The sequence below is a fragment of the Mobula birostris genome, chromosome 7 (assembly GCF_030028105.1).
Source record: "Mobula birostris isolate sMobBir1 chromosome 7, sMobBir1.hap1, whole genome shotgun sequence".
In the NCBI taxonomy this organism is placed as follows: Eukaryota; Metazoa; Chordata; class Chondrichthyes; order Myliobatiformes; family Myliobatidae; genus Mobula; species Mobula birostris.
Window position 1 is genome coordinate 40,954,770 of NC_092376.1, and position 24,458 is coordinate 40,979,227.

General features: G+C 39.2%; 2 protein-coding genes across 9 annotated transcripts in view; one reads left to right on the top strand and one right to left on the bottom strand.

Moving 5' to 3' along the window:
• The window catches only part of pomp (proteasome maturation protein), a 32,660-nt gene extending 27,052 nt beyond the window's left edge, over positions 1 to 5,608 (bottom strand). Inside the window, exon 1 of the mRNA XM_072262975.1 lies at positions 5,514 to 5,608. Coding sequence (XP_072119076.1) covers positions 5,514 to 5,516 — 3 coding nt within the window. The 5' untranslated portion in view covers positions 5,517 to 5,608. The remainder of the gene's footprint in view (positions 1 to 5,513) is intronic.
• The window catches only part of flt1 (fms related receptor tyrosine kinase 1), a 165,842-nt gene continuing 146,921 nt past the window's right edge, over positions 5,538 to 24,458 (top strand). For 2 of the 8 annotated variants that reach the window (XM_072262974.1, XM_072262973.1), the window contains exon 1: positions 13,294 to 13,857. In XM_072262974.1, coding sequence (XP_072119075.1) covers positions 13,776 to 13,857 — 82 coding nt within the window. In that variant the 5' untranslated portion in view covers positions 13,294 to 13,775. Of the gene's footprint in view, positions 5,788 to 7,660; positions 7,790 to 10,548; positions 10,653 to 12,959; positions 13,038 to 13,276; positions 13,858 to 24,458 lie in introns of those variants that run through there. The other 6 variants (XM_072262967.1, XM_072262968.1, XM_072262970.1 and 3 more) reach the window with 6 other exon arrangements.

Below are 24,458 nucleotides of genomic sequence, written 5' to 3' on the forward strand. Positions count from 1 at the left end.
AAAATGTCGACTGTACTCTTTTCCATAGATGCTGCCTGGCCTGCTGAGTTCCTCCAGCATTTTGTATGTGTTGCTTGGATTTCCAGCATCTGCAGATGTTCTCATTCCTTATTTTGTCATGCTGACTTTCCAACATTCAGCATTGTACATTAGCACAAAGTTCCTAAATCTAAATACTGAGAGGATTGAGTGTTTCTACAACACTCTGCTGAATGATCACCTTCTTTGCTTACATTTCTTCCAAACTACTGTACTGTAATCAGTGTTCATAATGTGACCATCTCTACTGTAGGGAAACCAATGCACAAACGGCATCTTGGAACATCTGTATAGGCACTACATCTTGCAGCAACAGTGCTCAATTCACAGGGGCAATCTGGAGTTAATACGGGGGGGGGGGGGGGGGGGAGTTCATATTCCAACTTTATAAAACACTGATTAGGCCTCTGGTGGAATACTGTAATACCGTGCATTGTTCTGGTCACTTTGCTGTAAGAAAGATGTGACAGTGGGGGCAAAGGAGATTCACCAGGATGTTGCCTGAATGGAGTGTTTTAGTCATGAGGGGAGACTAGAGGTCTGTTTTCCTGGAGCAGAGGAGCTTAACAGTGAACATCACTGACGTATATAAATTAGGGACATAGGTAGGATATTCTGTAAGATTTTCCCTTGTCAGCGGTGACTAAAGCTAAAGGATATAGGTTTAGGGAAAGGAGTAAAAGATTTAGAGTGGATTTAAGGGGGAGCTTTTACACCCAGAGACCCTACAAACATTTCGAGTGCTTGGGTGTTAAATGAAATTCTAGATAACATTCTGTATGAGCAAGGCTCTGTATAAAAAGTAAAAGTAACTGCTGTGCCATCAACTTCCATCATTCTAGTACACTAACACCTAGCTGGAGCTCTTAGCTTCTTATAAATAACACTGGAGATAGTATCATAACGTCAATAACTTAAAACTCGTTATTAGCAGATTTATATCATTTTAAATCAGTGGCCAGCTACTAATGCCACTCCCCAATAGCTGGGGCAACGCTGCTTTAATCCTAATATCAAGAGAAAATATGTGAAGTTTGCATGGTCACACTTTAACTGAACAACACACACAAAATGCTGCCTGGCCTGCTGAATTCCTCCACCATTTTGTGTGTGTTGCTCAGATTTCCAGCATCTGCAGATTTTCTCTTGTGTGATTGGCACCATTTGACTGAATGGGTTTCTTCTAATGACTCCTGTTTCGCCTAATATCCCAAATATGTGTAGGTTGGCAGGATAACTGGCAACTGTAAATTGCCCCTCATGTGTAGGTGAGTAAAGAATCTTGGGGAAATTAATTGAAGTGTAGGGAGAATAAAGTGTGACAAATGTAGGATAAGATGACACCAAGATTGGTGGAGTTTAGATAGAAGGTTGGATGACACGAAGGATGCAGATGATATGAAGGTTGGTGGAGTTGTAGATGGTGTAGGTCATATGTTATAATGGCACAGCGATGGGATGCAGAACTGAACTGAGAATTAGCAGATGGAGTTCAACATGGGAAAGTGTAAAGTGATTCACTTTGGAAGATCAAGTTTGAAAGCAGAACACAAGATTAATGGCAGGATTCTCCGCAGAGTGGAGAAACAGACGGATCTTGAGGTCCACATCATTAGGTCACTCAAAGTTGCCACGCAAGTTGATAGGGTTGTTAAGAAGGAAGGCGGATAATGTGTTAGCCTTCATTAGTCGGGGCTCAAGAGCTGCGAGGTAATGTTGCAACTCTCTAAAACATAGTTAGACCATGCTTGGAGTAGTGCATTCAGTTCCGGTCACCTCGTTATGGCAAGGAAGTAGAATGAGAGGATGCAGAGGAAATTTACCAGCGTGCTGTCTGGATTAAAGAGCTTGTCTATTAGGATAGGTTGAGCAAGCCAGGGCTTTTTTCTTTGGAGCAAAGAAGCGAGGTGACTTGATGGAGGTGAACAAGATGATAGGAGGCATAGATCGAGTGGATAGTCATAGTCATACTTTATTGATTGCGGGGGAAATTGGTTTTTGTTACAGTTGCCCCATAAATAATAAATAGTAAGAGAACCATAAATAGTTAAATAGTAATATGTAAATTATGCCAGTAAATTATGAAATAAGTCCAGGACCAGCCTATCGGCACAGGGTGTCTGACCCCCCCAAGGGAGGAGTTGTAAAGTTTGATGGCCACAGGCAGGAATGACTTCCTATGACGCTCTGTGCTGCATCTCGGAGGAATGAGTCTCTGGCTGAATGTACTCCTGTGCCCACCCAGTACATTATGTAGTGGATGGGAGACATTGACCAAGATGGCATGCAACTTAGACAGCATCCTCTTTTCAGACACCACCGTGAGAGAGTCCAGTTCCATCCCCACAACATCACTGGCCTTACAAATAAGTTTGTTGATTCTGTTGGTGTCTGCTACTCTCAGCCTGCTGCCCCAGCACACAACAGCGAACATGATAGCACTGGCCACCACAGACTCATAGAACATCCTCAGCATCGTCTGGCAGATGTTAAAGGACCTCAGTCTCCTCAGGAAATAGAGACGGCTCTGACCCTTCTTGTAGACAGCCTCAGTGTTCTTAGACCAGTCCAGTTTATTGTCAATTCGTATCCCCAGGTATTTGTAACCCTCCGCCATGTCCACACTGACCCCCTGGATGGAAACAGGGGTCACCGGTACCTTAGCTCTCCTCAGGTCTACCACCAGCTCCTTAGTCTTTTTCACATTAAGCGGCAGATAATTCTGCTCACACCATGTGACAATGTTTCCTACCGTAGCCCTGTACTCAATCTCATCTCCCTTGCTGATGCATCCAACTATGGCAGAGTCATCCGAAAACTTCTAAAGATGACAAGACTCTGTGCAGTAGTTGAAGTCCGAGGTGTAAATAGTGAAGAGAAAGGGAGACAACAGTCCCCTGTGGAGCCCCAGTGCTGCTGATCACTCTGTCGGACACACAGCGTTGCAAGCACACGTACTGTGGTCTGCCAGTCAGGTAATCAAGAATCCATGATACCAGGGAAGCATCCACCTGCATCGCTGTCAGCTTCTTTATCTGCCAGCCCGAGACTTTATCCAGGACAGAAATGGTTAATGCCAGGGACATAATTTTAATGTGATTGAGGGCAAGTATATGGGGGATAGCAATGGCAAGTGATCCCATCCATCCTGCTCGTGGGCTGTTGTCCCACTCTCATCAGGAACAGGCATCCATGCCATGACTACCATACTCAAAAAGCTACTTTCCTCAAGCAGTAAGGCTGATCAACACCTTCACCCACTAACACACCACGATTTTATCATTTCCTGTCAGTAACCTTATGTATAGACACCCCTGTACCTAGTGTCACTTTATGTATCTATAGACTACTAAAACTCTCATGCTCAGTTTGTTTGTGACCTCCAATTAGTGCAAACGGTGCATTACAGTGGCACTTTTTTTTGGCTAAATCGAATTAAAATGCGCTAACTTACAGAATGCAGGCAAAGTTCAGGGTTATATGTTCATATAAAATTGCTCCTTTGCCAAAAATTAACAGGCTCCCTTTTAACCCGAGAGCCGATCCGCCATCATGGAAATCGGGACATGACAGCCTGACGCATGCGCACGGCCAGCCTCAGCAGCAACACCTACCAGAGCAAAAGGGCAAGGCAGCTCTATTTCGAGGGGTCACATTCTGCTAATCACCACCAGCATGTGCAGGATTGGGACAGATCTAACTGCCATCTATCAATAAGAGATAATTAAATCTTATTGTAATGACATATTTCGAGACACTCATAAACACTTTGCTGCAGTCAAAGGACAGCGGTGACTATATCACGTCCATTTAGGAGAGCGCCAACCACATCATCAAGAATAATCCGCATCCTTTGGTTAGTGCTTCACATCTTCTATCCAGCATTAAGGTAAAAAAAAAGTCAGCCTTATTATGCCGCGTGGAAAGGGAAGGGGGACATTAAGGTCAAGAGATGACGCCAAACGTCGTTGGGAAGCAGCAAGGCGAAGGAGAGAACAAGAATCGGATGAGGCCAGGGCCGCACGACTCCAGCATCAAAGAGTCAAGACAAAAAAAGATGAGAAGAGACAGAGGAGGAGAGGCATGCACGTCTCCAGGATCAGAGACAAACAACAAACAGCAGAAGACCTGAAGAGGCAGGGGATGAAAGGGTTGCACATCTCCAGAATGACGAAAACAGGCACAGGAGGAGGAGAGAGTAAGAGACAAAGGAGCTGAGAAATTCATGTATCCAGGATTAGTGACAAAGAACAAACAGCAGAAGAGATGAAGAGACGGGGGATGAAAGGACAGCACATCTCCAGAATGACAACAAGAGGCACGAGGGTGGCAGATAAACCAGAAATGATGCCATCAATTTTGAGGAGGAGCTATATTTGCTTTTCTACACGTCTTCTTTAATAAACTGAGGTTTTTTACTTCAGTTTCCAAAGCAAAATGATAGCAATAGCATTCAGGAAAATTTAATGTTCAGTCTGGTCACATCAGACTGCACTACCCTTCTCTCAAAGGGTGCCCCAATGGGTCACCCCGTAGTCTAGTATAGAATAAATCTATGTATACAAGTTTTCTTATGTATTTAGTTTTTATTATTGTGTTCTTTATCTTGTTTTTTTTTGTGCTGCACAGATTTGGAGTAACAATTATTTCATTCTCCTTTATACTTCTGTACTGGAAATGACATTAAACAATCTTGAATAACTTATTCCTCCAAAAACATCTGAACAGACCAACAACGTAAAAGACACACACACACACACAAATACTCGAGGAACTCAGCAGCATCTATTTAATTCCTCATGACTCAATGTTTCTTTCCTTGAATCAAATATCAAGTGCCCATATTTCAAAAGTAGATTTGAATGCAGAATCGCATGGCCTTCCGCAAGTCCTGATGAGCGCTGCTTGAAAGTACTTTTTCTTTCATGAGCAATGATTCCTACAAATGCAAGGGGAACATGGGCCATCTCACACACCCCCTCTAAAAGCGCAGAAATGCCATAAGAGTGGAGATATAACGGAGTAAAATAGACCAAATATGAGGCTATTCACTTTAATGTGCCTGTCACTACATAACATAGCTGAACGTTTGATTGATACTTTTTGCTTTCAGAGGTGCTCCAATGATTCAAGAAATGCTAAACTGAATCATGACTGTCACAGAAATCCCTCCTGGCCTTGGCCGGGAACTCTGGGCTGTTTCAATGGGTCACGAACACCTTGTCTCTGTGGGGGTCGGTGCCTGCTGAGCGTTGGTCCCGGGATACCGGAACACGGCGCCGAGATAAGGCCCAGGCCCAGAGCCTGCATCCGGCTCGGTGACTAATCAGAATGAAAAGCAACATGAAGCCCACGTACACCAGGCGCTGTCTCTTCCGCCAGCGGCGGATAATTTCCCACGCCCACCCCTGTGCCATACTGCACAGTCCGATCCGACCTGACTTTGGTCAATTTCCCCCAACTTTCGGCCTCACCATTTCGAACACGTCCTTCCCGTCCCGCGCCGCGGCTCCGCTTCACCCTCGCCGACAACGTCCGGCCTCGTGACGGCGGCTCGAGCGACTTCCGGCTCAGCTCGCCGGCGGACAGTCGGTCCTTCAGTCGAGTAGCGGGTTGATTGGCGCGATGGCTTTTACTTCATCTCTTCTTTCCAGGAAAGACAAGTTAGAATATTTTTAAAAAAGTATGTTAAGAGTTTTAGTAAATAAAAACGGGTACATGGAGAAGACCAAACGCAAGATACTTCTGGTAATGCCCCCTTCTCTATCCCCCATCCCCTTTTCCCCCTTTCACCTTGTCTCCTTACCTGACAATCACATCCCACTGGTGCTCCTTCCCCCTTTTTTCTTTCTTCCATGGCCTGTCTGTCCTCTCCTATTAGATTCCCCCTTCTCCAGTACTGTACCACTTTCACCAATCAATTACCCAACTCTTTACTTTCCCCCTCCTGGTTTCACCTATCACCTTTTGTGTTTCTTCCTCCCCCCCCCCACCCTCTAACTCTCATTCCTCATCTTTTTTTTTCCACTCCTGCTGAGGTTCTTGGCTTGAACGTCGACTGTACTCTTTTCCATAGATGCTGCCTGGCTTGCTGAGTTCCTCCAGCATTTTGTGTGTGTTACTTGGACTTCCTGCATCTGAGCATCTGCAGATTTTCTCTTGTTTGTGCTAAGATACTGTGTACAGTTTTGGTTAGTTTATTTAAGGGAGGTATATTTGAAGGCTGTTTAAAGAAAGTTCAACAACTTCATTCTGGGGAAGGGAAAAACTGCAGATGAAGTAAAGCAAAAGATTTTGAAAGCACTCAGCAGGTCAGGCAACATCTGTGAAAAACAAGCAGTTAATCTTTCAGTTCCCAAATGGGTCCCTTCATTGTGAAAGGGCCTGAGTCCTCAATCATTAACTCTTTTTCATTCTACAGATGCTGCCTGACCTACTGAGTACTTCCAGCAATTTTTGTTTTGATTGAGATATGAGGAAAAATTAAGCAGGTTGAGCCTCTGTTTACTGTAATTTAGAAAAAAAGATTATTGAAATGTGCAAGGTTTTATGGAGAATTGACAGACTAGGTGCTGAGGTGCTATCAAAATTTATGGGTAATATAGATACATGGGACATTGTTTCAGAATAAAGGAATAGCAATTGAAGGTGAGTTGAAATGAATTTCTTTTTTCAGAAGGATGAAATATTTTGAAATTCTCCAATCCATTAAATATATTTTAGATTGTAATAGAAAGGCTTTGGGATTCTAAATTGAGAAATATAGGGATTGGACATGGAAATAGATAGAGTTGATGCCAAGATCAGTTCACCAATATTCTTATGGAATGGTGGACCACTTCCATTTCTCAGGTTCCAATTCTGGTTCAAAAATGGTTCATTTTGAACTGTTACTCAAAAATAACAGTACTTAAAGGGGATAAATTATCTACTCTAGATCCTATATTGTTGATGGAAAAAAGGGTGGAAATACGAGGGTGTTAGCCATAATTTTCCAAGTATTTGCTGAAGTATACTTGAAGAATGGATCAAAACAGATGTTATACTCTATTCAAAAAAGGCTGTAAAGGTTTACAGTAACAACCAGTTAGTTTAACCTCTGTGGTGTGGAAACTTTGAGAAATAAATTAGTGATGGCAGTTAATTGAAGAAGAATGGCCACCCATTTTAATTCCTCTTCCCATTCCAATATGTCCATCCATGGCCTCCTCTACCATAATGATGAGGCCACACTTAGGCTGGAGGAATAACAGCTTATATTTCACTTGGGTAGCCTCCAACTTGATGGCATGAACATGGATTTCTCAAACTTTCGGTAATGTCCCCCAAACCCCTCCCCATTCTCCATTTCCCATCCCCTTTTCCCACTCTCACTCCATCTCCTTGCCCACCCATCATCTCCCTCTAGTGCTCCTTCCCCCTTTTTCTTTCTTCCAGGCCTTATGTCACTTTCACCAATCAACCTCCCAGCTCTTTACTTCAACCCTCCCCCTCCAGGTTTCACTTATCACCTGGTGGTTCTCTGTCCCCTCCCCTCACCTTTTAAATCTACTCAGCTTTTTTTTCTCCAGTCCTGCTGAAGGTTTTCGGCCTGAAATGTCCACTGTACTTTTTTCCATAGATGCTGCCAGGCCTGCCAAGTTCCTCAGCATTTTGTGCGTGTTGAAGAAGAATGGGTTCATTAGAGAAGACAAGCAAATTGTGACGTATTTAAATAGGCTGATGTGGTTTGATGAGTAACTGAATGTTGGTGAGAACAATGCAATTGACATTATGTATGAAGCCTTTCAAAGGGCATTTGATAAAGCACTGGATAATGGGCTTGTCAGAGGACTGGAGCTCACATAATAAAAGGGACTTCAGAAGCATTGATTAAAAAATGGTGAACAAACAGTTAAAATAGCATAGTAGTGAATCAAGCAACACACATTAAAGTTGCTGGTGAATGCAGCAGGCCAGGCAGCATCTCTAGGAAGAGGTACAATCGACGTTTCAGGCCGAGACCCTTCGTCAGGAGTCCTGACGAAGGGTCTCGGCCTGAAACATCGGCTGTGCCTCTTCCAATAGATGCTGCCTGGCCTGCTGTGTTCACCGGCAACTTTGATATGTGTTGCTTGAATTTCCAGCATCTGCAGAATTCCTGTTGTTTATAGTAGTGAATAATTGTCTTTCAACTACATGGCATCCACGCCAGGACCACCAGACTCAAAAGTAGTTACTTTTCCTAAGGAGCAAGGCAGATCAACACCTCCACCCACTAACTTAGGTGGTATGGGGGGGCAGGGGAGGTGGCGGGGGGGAGGCTACTGTGCAGGAACAAAGTAAGCTGCAGAGATGTAAAATTAGTCAGCTCCATCATGGGTACTAGCCTCCGTAGTATCCAAGACAGCTTTAAGGAGCGGTGCCTCAGAAAGGCGGTTTCCATCATCAAGGCGCCCCACCTCGCAGGACATGCTGCCTTCTCATTGTTACCATCGGGAAAGAGGTACAGAAGCCTGAAGGCGCACACCCAGCATCCGATTTCTAAATGAACATTGAATAATCTCACTACTTTTTTAAAAGTTATGTTTTTGCACTACTTTAATTTAACTATTTAATATACATATATATTTACTGTAATTCAGTTTTTTCTATATTTGTCATGTATTGCACTGTACTGCTGCCACAAAGTTAATAAATTTCATAGCATATGCTGGTGATATTAAACCTGATTCTGTTGGAGAGAAACTTCTTTTAGCATATGTGTTAAGAATCAGGGGACACAGGTTTAAAATCAAATTCAAATTGTCATATGCACAAGTACTTGAATATACAGGTGCAATTAAAAGCTTATTTGGATCAACCTATTAAAATAATTTAAAGATAAATTATTTTGCAACAAGTGGTTAGATCCTAGATTTAGATAGTGCATTGGAGGACACAAATTCATTCTATGACTTCAAATAAATATAACAAGTACTTGTAAGGAAAAATGTTTCAGATCTATGGTGAAAGGATAGAATAGTGGGACTTGTTCTTACTATTTCTGACTCTCTGCAAATGTTCTGTTACATGCATTTGCATGGTACTTCTACATGGTAAAAGCCTAAGAAGTAATGAGGCAAAAATTGACACCATGCCAAAGAAAATGATCAAAAGCTTTGTCAAAGGTTTAGGTTTTAACTGCATCTTGGAGGGGCAATAAATTATTCAGATACATAGAGCTATTAAAAGAGAGTCACTCATGTACAATCCATTGCATTTTCTGTTGTATGGTTATTATTGGAACAACCATTAATAAGGGTTAAACGTACTATTTTATATATTTATGTATAGGATATGTGGAGTTCTTTTCTGCCCTTTGAAGTGGTTAAGGGGAACATTGGTCAAGAAAAAATTGGGTAAAACTAGCGTGTATATTGGTATACAGTTAATGTATAAATATTTGCAAAAAATTGGTGATGAATTTCTCAGGATGCTATCCTTATCTCTTTACGTTGGTGAGTTTAATTAAATTCTGTCCCCAAAAGCATTAACTGTTGGTTCACCAGATTAATATCCATTGCCTCCATTAAACCCAGTCCATTGAAAGTTCTGTAGCATTAACAATCTAGCCAAACTTGTGTCATCAGTGTACTTCAAATCATTGCCACTTTTCTTAAAATCAAATTTCAAGTATATAACATGAAAGGCAGTGGACCTGGTGCTGTTCAGGACCACTGTTTTCATGTTATCTACTTGAGATTTTCCTGCAGAACTACAGCTAGTCACAAACTCACATTGATAATCACCTTTTCCTTTTTCCCACTGATCCAATTTTCAATCCAATCCCTTTGGTCAAATCCGCATCTTGAGCTCTTCTATTTGATGGTCTTTCCTGTATAGATTGCTCAGGAAGTGGGAAATATCCTGGATATTGCACAAGACATAGGATATTCATTCATTAGGTTTAAGGAGTCCTGCCATGCATCTCTTTACTAAAATAAGATCAAAAAATCCAACAGGCAGGAAAAAAAAACAGCTGTGATACCAATCAATAGACTTCCTGTTGACTACCGATGTCAGTGTTTGTTACTTGTGTTCTCTACAATATAATCTTGCTTCTGCTGTTGCTACACTCAGGTAAGTTTGTTTGAGTCACTGAACGGTGTCTCATTTCCTCTACTGAATTGTCCCACTGAACATATTTCCAGGTTTCTCACTTCATTCGAGTTGCACATTACATTTGCAGTTGCCATTCACCCTTTATCCAGTAATTCTGACACTGAAATTATTCCTGAGATTGTGCTTAATTCAAGTTGCAATCCAATCCAATTGCATGCTGTACAACTATACATCTGCATATCTAGTAGTGAAGATAATGGAAAAATGGAATTATAAAAAGATGTTCAAGTTCAGTCATTGGAACTTTATGGAATAAAGGTTTATCCTGGAGTAATGTTCTAATTTTCTTATATTGAGTATTAGGAAGCACATAATTGCAGTCAATAGGAACAATTTAGCAACTTGTTATACTTTATATTTCTACAGGGTTGAGAATGACTTGCTTCCATTCAGTGCTGGAGGTGCTGAGATGGCTCAAGGGTCGAACACAGGTGGGCTAGGTGATGCTTGATGAACGAGGGAAATAATAGGTAAAATAGTTTATATTCTATCTGTTGCTTTGGGATGACCTCTGTGTGATTTCTGAGAGCTAAGGTGTTCTGTGTCTCCCTGATTTGAATGGCCAGAAACCAGGTATTCCCGTAAGTTGAGAGGACACTACATTTTATGGTCTTATGGTCCTATTTTTCAAGAAGACTTTAAGGATGTTCTAAAACATTCTCTGTGCCCTCTAAACCATTGCCTGTGGTGGAGCTCAGAGTAGAGTGCATGTTGTTGATGTGACCCTAGTACTCAAACTAGCTGAGCATAGTCAGAGTCCCTGATGGGGATGTTGGCTTTGGAGGGGACACCAATCTTACCAAAGGATTTGGAGGATTTTGCAGACAGTCATGATGATACCTTGCTAGTGTTTTGGGTTGTCTGCTTAAGTTTTCCCTTGTCTCCGAAGCATACAACATTGTAGGGTGCACTCCCTGTACTAAAAAATTGTTTTAGTTGGCCTTTCAACACTCTTTTCCTCAGTCACTGAAGGCTGTCTTGACACATGAGGTGACAGTGAATATCAATACCAATGTATGACTTCACTAAAAAGTGATCCAGTTTACTTTCCAAGATCTCACTGTAATTCTTGATTGTCATGGTATGGTATTATGCATTTGGTAGAGGCGATAAGAATGGAACTTCTGATTTCAAAATGTGCATGCATCCAAGCATTGTTAGTGTACTATAATTTAACAACTATGCTTGAGTGATCTTGGATCTGGAGTGGAGGCGATGAGGATTGAAGTTTCTTAACTACCCTGTAGGTTAACTCCACTCAAGTGGAAAGTTTTTTGGAGATGGGGTACAGAAGTGCAATGAGGGAATTTGAGAACAGAGTTGGTGCAATGGAACTTAGGTGGATGGATTGATCAAAATTGCAGCTTACATATGGTTGTATATAATGTATGCAAGTAGTAATTACTGAGGACTGCCAAATTTGAGAAAGATCCTTTTTAACCCCTCTTTGTTAATGACATGAAAGGCTTTCAGAGGTTGCTATAGGCCATAGGCTGGTGTTGCTCCCTGCATTTTTTATGGATTTGTCATACAGTCAAGGTAACAAAATCCCCTGTAGAATAAAGATGATGAATAAAAATATACTACAATTGTGAGAGGAGTTCTTCAGCACCTGGGAGGAAATTATTGAGGAAAATTTTTGTGACTTTCTCTTTAACAGGGATTTTGAACATGTTTTTTTTCATTTGAAGTTCAAGTTTATTGTCATCTGACTGTTCATATATATAACCAAATGAAACAACATACCTCTGGACCACAGTGCACCCACTCACCATGCATCCTACACAGCACATAAACCTAAAAAAGTGCAGCGCAGGTAAACAGTAAACAGCTGGCTGTGCTGGTAACATGACCTTGGTGATGGCATAGTATCACAGCCGGAGGGAAGAAACTGTTAACCAGTCTAGCAGATGAAATCACCATATTACTGCTTTAATTTCAGCAAATTAGTTTGAATTAACCAGAACTATGAACACAAAAGTACTCAATTTAAAAAAAATGGTCTTTGATTCCACATTCATTAATGCAAACAAAAAGCTCATAATCTATTATGAAATTTTCGTCTGACTACCCTCCGTTGGTGTGAGGCCACTAGCTACTGTGTAGAATGGTAAACTATTTCACCTGCTAAGTGTTTCCAACGTTTATTATCTTATATTTAAGGTTTTCAGAATCTGACTTTTTAAAATTTTCTTTTCCACTGCTTCAAATGATCTTTCAGATTACAAGATAATTTATATAACAGGTTAAACTTCGAGTGGTAATAGAAATACCAGAACTTCCGATCAAAAGCTGGGTCAATTGGATCTCTTAACCCCAGTTTGGACAATGGCTCGAATTCTGCTAACATGCCTAGTATTGACTAACAACCCCATACCTGCTGCCACGCCAAAAACAGGGAACCTTCAATTTCCGATGAAGGTTTGGGCGCGCATCATTTCAATAGCGCACAATAACCAGCATCTCAAAAATAACACTGGTCCGTCTTTCTGTTTAGGCACTTATTTAAAAGTATATTTTCTATTGTACCTTGCATAACAAGAGCACTAAAAAGCGGGAAGGCTAATTATGGATATGAAATGCGCCATTTACTTGGCCAGAATAGACAGCAAATCTGTTTCACCGTTTGATGACTTGGTTTCGATCTCCGGTATTCTCAGTAACTTCCTCAAACACCTCCCATCCCATTTCTCTTATGTTTAAATGTTAATCAACACGCAAATAAGGTGGTTTCCTTCCTGCCAACCGTGAGAATGGAAAACTTAGAGTAAAAAAATCAAAACACGAGGAAACACGCAAGACAGCATGTTCATTGCGATCCGTAACGGATTAGCGTATACTCCTACTATAACGAGGTACTCCATGTTATATTTTAATATATTTAATACTTCCTTAGGGTATAAAAGTTTTTAGATCTTATTGCAGTTATTTCGCCTTCACTTTGTGGAAGTGCAACCAAGAAAAACAAACCTATTTCGGCAGTATTTCTCAAATAATTATACAGTATTTTAATTTATCTTAAGATAACATTTTACCACTCTATCTTGCTGCAAGTGGTGGCTGTGAATAAAACTGCCTTGTAATCAATTAATATCTTCAAGTCCTTCGGATATATTAAAGCTGTGCACGGTTTGTTATGTCTCTGTCTAATCGGGAATCGATATGTGGAGAAGAATATGTAAAATAGCAGTATGCAAAGCGACCCGCTCTGTAAGAATGCCGCAACGTCACTAGGGTGGAACGTTTCCGCAGCGAGCGTGGAGGAAGGGTATATAAACACACGAAGCTGATCAGGAGTAGTATTTCCAGAGCATCGGCGATCTTAAATTTTCGCTTTGGATACCTTTTACTTCTTTAGCTTTGCTATTCATATGTAGTTGTTTCTGTATATTGTTCAGATAAGACAGAGTCAACTAACTGCGAGGCAGAGTTTTAGAATAGTCCTGGGACGTTCGCACTGGGCATCTAAAACATATCATACCGTGGCTATTTCACGTCAGAACTTCAACGCGCTGACATAGAGGACCGATAAATAGCTTTTGGAGAAAGCAATCTTCATTCAAGGAAACCTTCAGCTTGGAAATTGCGCTGCAATGCACTTATTTCACCTCAAGATTTCTTATGTTTTAATATCGATTGTACTTTATAGTCAAATTGGAAATATAGTCACAACGCGTAAGTAATGCTTTCATCTTTTAGTAATCACGGGATATGCAATATCTAAGAGAAAGGGAAAAAACTTAAAATTCTAGAAGGTGGAATATGTATCACTAATTAATGTTCCGGGTATTAACTGTTTTAATACATTGCTAATTTATTGCAAATGTATATTGTTATTGAAATTGCAGGGACTGAAACTCTTAATCTTAAAAATAATAGTTCTAGTAATACATCAATCAGCTGACCAGCGGCAGTGGCTTGATGCTGCAACACGCTCCAAGTGCTTTAAAAGTAGCCAGTAAGATGTTGGAGGCGTTTAGAGGGTGGGTGGAGATATTTCTTAATGCAGTAGTTAATTAACTATTAAGAATCATTTAAAAGTAACAGAGTATAATTACGCAATGATCACAGTGGCAAAGTACACCTCATACACTCTGTTCTGAATTCTTGAAAAATGCCGCCTTTTTGGGTGTAGATATACGAAACTAGAGAAATTCTACCCCCCGCCCCCGTTTACACGCTGTTTAGTTATTTTTTCACGTTAGTAGTTGCTATGGAACTTCATTAAGTGAACAGTATGTATTACAGTATTTTGAAAGTAATTTCAGAGTGTAGTATTTTGGAAGCCGGTACTTTTCAAGATTTCGGAACGAGGGGATGTGAAATATGGGGTGCATTCCGTGGTATCTGTATAATTGCTGTTTTCGGAACTGACTTGTAGATATATCGAAGCTCCTTCAAATCTACTGATTTATCACTTCTCAGCGTTAACTCTGATTTCTAGCCCGGAACTTGTAAGCAGTGGTGTGCATTGCGATCTCGAAGATTGAGATGCATTCAGATTTCCTTCTAGTTGTTTTTTTCCCCGCGTAATCCTGCGTTAAATAGATACTTCTATGGTTTTAGGAACACCATGGGCTACTTTTCTTTTTACGGGGTTTCTATTGTTGTAACGATGGATTCTCAACTAGCTGATGAGGCCAATGAGCGACCCGCACATTGCCTCGGGTCTGATCTGAGCTGCTTGACAGGGTAAAATGAGTGGTAGTACACTCCCTCAGGCATTTATAAACACGAGAAATCCTGCAGATGCTGGAAATCCAAAGCAAGACACACCAAATGCTGGAGGAACTCAGCAGGTCAGGCAGCATCTATGGAAATGAACAAGCAGTCGACGTTTCGGACTGAGACCCTCGGGTATTTATGCTGCCTTCCCGCTCAACGGTCTCGACTTTCTCGATAACACTTGAATGTTTTTTTTCCACTTAAAGCAGTCATAGGTCAGAGATTGTCACCATTCGGAATGACTTTAAATCTTTCGCTTTGGCACCTCGTTTTGTTTTTGCTTAACGGGTCAGAATGGAGTATGTTTCAAGAGTCGAGCATCAGGCATGCGAAGAACGTAATCTGCCCACCTGAGCTGGCTGTCTTATCCTGTCAGAATTCGGTTTATTATCAGTTTAAATTGCCTGAAATTTGTTGTTTTGTGGCAGCAACACAGTGCAAAAACATAAAATTACTATAAGCTACAAAGTAAATAAAGAGTACAAAAAAGAATAACGAGGTAGTGTTCACGAGTTCATGCACCATTTAGAAATCGGATGTGTTGGGCCGAGAACAGATCCTCCGAGATGTTGACACCCAGGAACTTAATGCTATAAAAATCCTTTCCATCGCTGACCCTCAATGAAGACTGGTGGGTGTTTTCCTGACTTTCCTATTCTGAAGCCCACAATCAATTCTTTACGTGTTACTGGCATTAACTGCGATGTTGTTGTTGCGACATTACTCAACCAGCCCATCTATCTCACTCCTGTACCTCTCCCCTTTGCTACCTGTGTCACCAGCATATTTATAAATGACTTTGAGTTGTGCCTACCCACACAGTCATCAGTGTAGATGTAGAGAATAAAGCAGTGAGCGAAACGCGTATCCTTGAGGTGTGCCTGTGATTTTGTTGACTAGGTGCTCCAAAGCAGAGTGGAGAGCCAATGAGATTGTGTCTCTGCGGACCTTTTGCGAACTGGAGCGGGTCCAGTAGCAATTAATTCCATCCATTACTAACTGTAATAAAGCACCTCATTACGGTAGACGTAAGTGCTAGAGACCTTATTGGTAGTATCTCTCCAGTGATTGGAGATGTCCGGCATACAGGAGGGCGATGATTACACGTCCTCAGTAGACTTTGAGCTCCGAGCTGTATATGAAGTTCACGCCCCTGACCCTTTTACTCATTTGGTCCAATAGTAGGTATAATTCCTATGCATTAGTAAAAGAATGGGCGGTATCTATTCTAGCAATTTTATAATTTATGCCAGTTTTATTAATAATCCATCTATAGTAAATTATATAAAAGTAATTGCATTTATGTTTAAAATTTAACAAACAGAAGTTTCTGCTTTCCAACGTGTCTAACAACGAAGACAAAACATGTCCACTACTGGAAATTTGATATCAAACCAGGAAAAGTCGAAATATTCCTAAACGCTTTTTGACCTCGTGAACAGTTTCTCATTTCTCTTTTTTTCTGTAACGTAACTAAGCTACTAAACGATATAATAATGCGACCCTTGTGTAGCTTTTAGCTTGTTAATAAATGAGATTCGCAGACAGGGGTAAGGGCAGGTGACGGGAACTGAGGGCAGGTGATCCGTCGGAGAAATACCAAACAGTTTTTGCAGTTCTGGGAGTGGGGTGGATAGTCGGCTAATTTATACACACTACAAAGGCAGGATCTCAAACAGTTTAACACACACAATGATAACTCACGGCAGTGTTAAGGGAGAGGGAGGGTTCCGGCCCGAAACGTCGGCTGTCTCTCTTCCTATAGATGCTGCCTGGCCTGCTGCGTTCACCAGCATTTTTTTGTGTGTGTGTGTGTGTTGCAGTTCATTTTACGCCAGTCTCGGGTTCGGTCCCAATTCAGGTGCTCTGAGAGAGAATCGGTGCATTAAAGCAGTAAATGAATGGCTTCAAAAATACAAATTGCCTCATTTTTTTTCCCACTTCGGTCTTAAATGATTGCTGTTGCGATTTAAATGTCGTCTAGTAATGACACATAGAATATGATTTGCGCAAATTTCAATAGTAATTTAGTACTAAAACAACATTTCATCATTTATAAACATTCACCAATAAAATGTGAAGTTTTGCATTCTTAAGCAAATAAAATGCAATAGGTTATAGAATCGGCAGAGTTGAACGCCGTACCATGACTACCATCCATCCGACTGATCCTTTCCAGCCCTGGACTGGGATACTAAATGAACAAATCGATTAAATCCACTTTTAGTTTTTGTTTAGTTTATAAAACAGAGCTGAGCTAAATTATTTAACTCAAACAAAAAAAACTAAATAAATGGAACTTTGTATTGGTGATAATTTCAAGAAAGCATGTGCGTAATATGTTAGTACAGAACAAGGCACAGTTTCTTTGCTCAAGCTCAAATTCCAAAGATCAGGAATTATTCAAACTAATTGTGTAATTCTCTATATATAGAACATTCGTTCTCCAACATTGACGGTAGAAATTTAAGCCAATTTCATAGTGCGTCTGTTTTCTTCGGTTGGAGGTGCTATCTTCCACATCAAAGAGACGAAAGCGCCAGAGTGACTTCTAGTAGTAGTGGTGTCGAAAGATATTCAACAATTTCAGATTTGCATCTTTGTAAACTAAATCTTTTTGTGCTCTGAACTATTCCGCAGATGATTATTTTAGAGGCTCCGTAACTATCCCAGCAAAAATGCGAAGTCGTTTAGTAAGTGCACCTAGAAGTGAAGTCTAATTGGATACTATACACTGTACATTTAAAACAAATCGTTGTTTCGTATAACCATACAGCAAAATATTGCACGTTAATTAATCACAAACAAGAGAAAATCTGCAGATGCTGGAAATCCAACCAACACACAAAATGCCAGAGGAACTCAACTGGCCAGGCAGCATCTACGGAAAAGAGTACAACAGACGTTTCGGGACCTTCCTGCTGAAGGATCTGGGCCCAAAATGTCGACGGTACTCCTTTCCATAGATGCTACCTGGCCTGCTGAGTTCCTCCAGCATTTTTATAAGGTTAAACTGGATGTCTTTTATGTAACAGTTTTACTTTGGTATAGACTTATCCTACTGATCATAAGTTTTTTTAAAAAATGTATTGAGACTTTCCTGTGGAAATAGTGAAATAGTTTGATATTTTTATTCTCAAGTCATTTGGAATCCTGGCTTTGATAAGAGCTCTTCATTACAGGACTGACAAGGGGTCTCGGCCTGAAACATTGACTGTGCTCCTTCCTATGGATGCTGTCTGGCCTGCTGCGTTCCACCAGCATTTTGTGTGTTGCTTGAATTTCCAGCATCTGCAGATTTCCTCGTGTTTGCACTCTTCATTACTTACTAATTTACAGTATTTCAGAGAGTCTGGACTACGTAGCCATAACACGTTGGTTAATTTCTGAGTCACCTTTGATAGGATAGCATGTCAGCATTCAGTGTATTAATGAATCTTAACAAAACAAGAAAGCTTTCTTTGGAAACCGGAAAACGTGGATCTAAAGTGATCTTTATGAAGTAGCACAAGTATTGTTTGTTAGTCCAAATTGAAATTTGGTAACTTAATGAGTGACTAATCAGTGAATTCACAACAGAAAATAAATGCACTTTTCTTCCTTCTCATTACCATTGGAGTAACCAAGTGAATCCAGACAAAACAACTTGACTCAAACAATAAATAAGCCAATTTAAAATTGAAATTCTCAATCATTATCCAGAGTTTATCTTCCTTTCAGCATCTTACTGTAGGAAGCAACATTAAAGCTGTGTGACTGCAAGTATATAAAAGTTTTTTTTTTCTTTGTAGGATATAGGAATGCAACGTTTTGTTGGGATCTATAAACATTTATTCTAAATTAGAGGTCACTGAACATTATCATGAAAGGGCTTTCTATTGTGCCAAAGTATGTCGTTGCTTTTCACTGCTGATTGTTCTGGTCTTAGACCTTAGAACTATCCTTTACACCACCTCTGGAGTTCAGAAGGATTTATTTTACTCTATTGCCCAGCTTCCAGCTAAGTTACAGGGATATTCAGAGAAAGAGGGAGCAGTGGTAATCCTTCCAAAAGCTTCCAGCTTTTTGTTACCACAGCTGATAATGAATACTTACCTATGAACTTCAGATTTATGCATAATTAAGATAGAAAAACATATTTGTTCTGCTTTTCACCTTTATGATTACAGCAGAATTTATATTTGACAATATAAGTAACAATGCATGAGTTAATGGCTAATGATGCTTGAAAAATATGCAGAATGGCCACTGGACAAAACCAGTGCTGCATGATTGATAACCTTGTTACAAGCTGATAGCTATTTAGGTTTCAGTAGTCAGGGTTCTGAACACATCATGATCTGTTAAAGTGAATTGCATATATATTCTATTAAAATAAATGTAATCTGATTTTAAATAAATCAATTGACTTAATATCAGTTTCACACAAAGGTCATTGAATTAGAATATGTTTGCCTATATAAAATTACTGATGCATATTAAAAGTAAGTCAGTGTTTAAGAAAAGTATGTTCAGGCTTCACAGCAATTTCTGTAATTAATATTATTTAATTTCATTATTGTTTAATTACAATCAATTCCCATAATGATAGGAAAACCAACAGTAATATATTCCACAAATTGATTAATTTCTAAATGAAAACTAATCTGGATATATTCAATCATCTTCAACTGAAAGAAACCTTTATAGCTATGTTGTCTAAAATGCACTACAATATAAATTCAAACAACAAAATCGTATTGCAAAATTAGGAATTTACCTGTTCAGATTCTTAGAACTACTCAGTTTTTGAACTACTGTCGGATGTGCATTTGACTAACTTCTAATTCAGTTTACTTACGTTCACTTCAATTTAGTATCTGTCACTATAACTTTTCCTCAAATTTACAGATTCAGTCTAATCAAAACCTGTAATTTACTTTTGTCAATTATATTGATTATGACTGGAAGTGACAGGGATAAACCTAAACTGTTCATGAGCATTAGTGACAATAATTGTTTTTGTTGTTCAGGTACTGTTTTACTTAGTAAAACTAACTGTCTGAAATACAGAAATGTACTTCTATACATAATTCATATCGCAAACTTAGAATTGTTTGTGGGGACAACTAACTTGTAAATTCCTGCATTAGTATTTCCCACCATTTTAATTTACAGAAGACTCTTGTAATGCTTGAGCATAGGTTGAAAAGTTTTCTTGAGAATTGAAGGGTTCATACATCCATATAGATTATTGAACAAGGTAAGTAATATTGGAATTTATTTTATGTGGGTCTTGCATTTCTGTGTTCTCCTCCGATTTCTTCATGTTGGAATTACAAATAAGTAATCTCAATCTCGTGTAGATCACCACAGAGTAGGCTCCTAATGGTCACTTGGACAGACAAGTTGATAAATTGCAATGTATTTTCAGGCAGTGACCCTTTAACAAATATGTGTCAAAATAAAGGGATTAAGTTTTAACCCTTTAGAAAATGCTGGAGATAGGAGTGCTTGAAAGAAGGCAGTTATTCAGCAAGTTTATTTATTATTTTGACCATATAATAAACCCTTACTATAGTTGTATTAGTAATATTTAAATTTGGAGTATGTTATATGATTAGATTTTACCTGTGCAATGGGTACTGCATTTTCAGAACATTTTCTACATTGTGTGTTTGTCCCACATATTCTATAATGGGTATATGATTTGTTGAAACACTTGTTTTTTTTGAAGTAGTATTTACTGTAGGTATAACAAGAGATAAACAATTTGTTTCCCTACATAATACTAGTGATTGTACATGAAAGGTAAGCCATTAATAATAAAATGCAGGAAATACTCAGCAAGTCAGCCAGCTTTTGTGAAAGAAAAATGTGTTTTTTTAAGGCTGAAGACTCCTCATTTAAATAATCCCACCTTTTACTGATTTTACGTTCAAAGGCTATGAGAATAGATAAATTTATGTTAAAGCACATTTTGGTTGTTTCTATGTTAAAGAAATAAAATGACTTTGTTTCTTTGTTTACTGATAGCTTTGTCTCACGATAATGATTTTGAGCTAGCTTCTGTAAGATACAAAATATATTCTTCGTGACATATTGTACAATATAAACATATAGCTAACCTAACTATAAATGTTACAATCCTCAGATTGTTAGATATCGGGTTATAACAGCACTCTCCAGATTGCAGTGGACATTTTACCTATTGGGAGAAATGATTAGTAATAATATACTAAAAGAATATGATACTAGCAAAGTTTTAATGAAATGTATTGCCAAATAATTTCTATGTATTGAAACTGATTAACACCATCTGTAACTTTTCTTTCCATTATTTCTACTACCAAAAATAGGTATCATATATCTTTTTTGAACAACTGCAGTTTCTGATTAATGCCATGTTAATGTTCTTTAAACACAAATTGGAGCATCTTTAGTTGGAGGAAATTGAAATGATCAGATAATGAATGATCATTTTATCAGCTGGAACAAACTATGGAGCAACTAATTATTTGATGAGTGGGGCCACTGTTGCTGGGGCAACTTTCTGAAGGAATGTTGGATTCATTGAAGACAGAAGATCCATCCATCAACCTAGGAAGCTTTCAACTGCTGGTTGCTAGCACTTATCAGTTGAGAAGCATCATATTTAGGGGGCATTTTAAATAACAGATTGTTGAAAAGAAGCTGCTCAGTTGTAATTTTCTTAGTTCATAAAGGGATGTTTCTATAATTTCACATTGATTGCTACAGGTATAATGAGAAATAAAACCATGCAATTATCTATTTTTAATAGTTTCTATTAAAATAGTTAGCATACAGTATAACTTTTAAAAGTGTAGGTCATAAGACCATAAGATATAGGAGCAGAATTAGGCCATTTGGCCCATTGAGTCTGATCCACCATTTCATCATGGCTGATCCAATTTTCCGCTTAGCCCCGATCTCCTGCCTTCTCCCTGTATCCCTTCATCCCTTCATGTCCTGGTCAATCAAGGTCTATCAACCTCTTCCTTAAATATACATAAAAACTTGGCCTCCACAGCTGCCTGTGGCAAAGAATTGCACAGATTCACCGCTCACTGCCTAAAGAAATTCCTCCTCATCTCCATTCTAAATGGACAAAATTTTTATTATGAGGCTGGGTCCTGTAGTCTTAGACTCTCCCACCATAGGAAACATCCTCTCCATATCTACTCTATCCAGGCCTTTCACCATTTGATAGGTTTCAATGAGGTCACCCCTTATTCTTCTGAATTCTCGTGAATACAGGCCTAGAGCAATCAGACACTTTCCATATGACAAGCCATTTAATCCTGGAATCATTTTTGTGAAGCGCCTTTGAACCCTCACCGGTTTCAACACATCCTTTCTAAGATGAGGGGCTCAAACCTGCTCACAATACTTAAGTGCGGTCTCACCAGTTCCTTATAAAAGCTCAGCATTACATCCTTTATATTCCAGTCCTCTTGAAATGAATGTTAACATCACATTTGCCTTCCTCACCACAGACTCAACCTGCAAATTAATCCTTAGGGAATTGTGCACAAGGACTCCCAAGTCCCTTTGCTCCTCAGATTTTTGAATTTTCTCTCCATTTAGAAAAAAGTCAGCTCTTTCATTCCTTCTATCAAAGTGCATAAACATACAAATCCTGACACCCTATTCCATCTGCCATTACTTTGCCCATTCTCCTAATCTGTCTAAGTCCCTCTGTAGTCTCTCTATTTCCTCGAATCTACCTGCCCCTCCACCTATTTTTGTGTAGTCCACAAACTTTGCAACAAAGCCATCAATTCCATCATTCAAATCATTGACATATAACGTAAAAAGAATCGGACCTAACACAGACTCCTGTGGACCAACTCTAGTCACCGGCAGCCAGGCAGAAAAGACTCACTTTATTCCCACTCTTTGGCTCCTGCCAATCAGGCACTGCTTTATCCATGCTAGAATCTTTCCTCTAATACCATGGGTTCTTAACTTGGTAGGTATCTTCATGTGTGGTACCTTGTCAAAGGCATTCTGAAATAAAGGTACACAACATCAACCAATTCCTTTGTCTATTCTGCTTGTTAATTCTTCAAAGAATTCCAACAGATTTGTCAGGCAAGATTTTCCCTTGAGGACACCATTAGATTAGATTAGATTATGAGGACACTCAGTCCTCGTTTATTGTCATTTAGAAATGCATGCATTAAAAAATGAATGCTGACTATGACTTATTTTATCATGTGTCTCCAAGTACCCTGAGATCTCATCCTTGATAATCGTCTCCAACATCTTCCCAACCACTGAGGCCAGATTAATTGGTCTACAGTTTCCTTTCTTCTTCCTTTATCCCATTTTGAAGAGTGGAGTGACATTAGCAGTCTTCCAGAACCATGCCAGAATCCTTTTATTCTTGAAAGATCATTACTAATGCCTTTATGATCTCTTCAGCCACCTATTTCAGAACTCTGGGTTGTACACCATCTGCACTAGGTGACTTAATTACCTTTAGATTTTTCAGTTTCCCAAGAACCTTCTCTCTAGATATGGTAACTTCATTCACTTCATGCCCCCTGACACCTAACGTCTGCTATTTCATTGTTCCCCATTACTACCTCTGCAGCATCATTTTCCACCTGTCTGATATCCACTCCAGCCTCTGTTTTACATTTTATTGTATCTGAAGAAACTTTTGGTATCCTCTTTAATATTATTGGCTAGCTTACTTTTGTATGTTTAGTTTAAAACTTCAAAATGAGGTCAGGTAAATTTTTCTTTCCCAATTCTGACAAAAGGCCTTTTCCCTGGAATGTTAATGCTTTCTCTTTCCACAAGTGCTGCTTGATTTGTTGAATGTTTCCATCATTTTCTGGTTTTGTTCAGATTTCCAACATCTGCAGTTTCTATTTTTAATTTTCATGGCTCATTAAATATTTGCAAATTTTGGGTTACTAATGCAATCCAAAAATTATTAAATTGCCTTTCTTCCTTTCCAACATTCTTGTGCCTTTTTTTGATTTCATTATTTATCTTTTACAACTATTCTTTCTATCAATACATTTCATATGCTTAAAATTTTCTATATGGTGAAAATATTTCTGTCCTTGATGTCAATTACTTTTTAAATCAATGACATTTCTTTATTAACTAAGCAAATACATGATAATAGTTTTCCATTATTCACACTTATAAATTGTTCATTGTTTAAAATCTTGCAACCTTTTTAGTTTTCCATTGCCTTCCAACGAAAGGCAAGTTAAGGATAAACGTTAGGATGGATTTCTTCACAGACAAATGAAGCTGGTTTGAGGAAGAGTTGTTGATTCAATAGTACAACTAGTGGTCAATTTATAAAGTATATAGAATGCTCTTATGAAACCTTTCACTGTAAATGTATCATGAATAAAATGGCATTCAATTAAGTAAACATGTAATTATCAGTGTGGATTTGGGCCAAAGGGCCTGTTTCTGTACTGAATAATTCCGACGTTACGAGTATCATGTGGGTTCAAGTCAGCTAATGCATTCTATCAGATTACGACACTTGATGGTAAATTTCACCCAAATAACTTTAT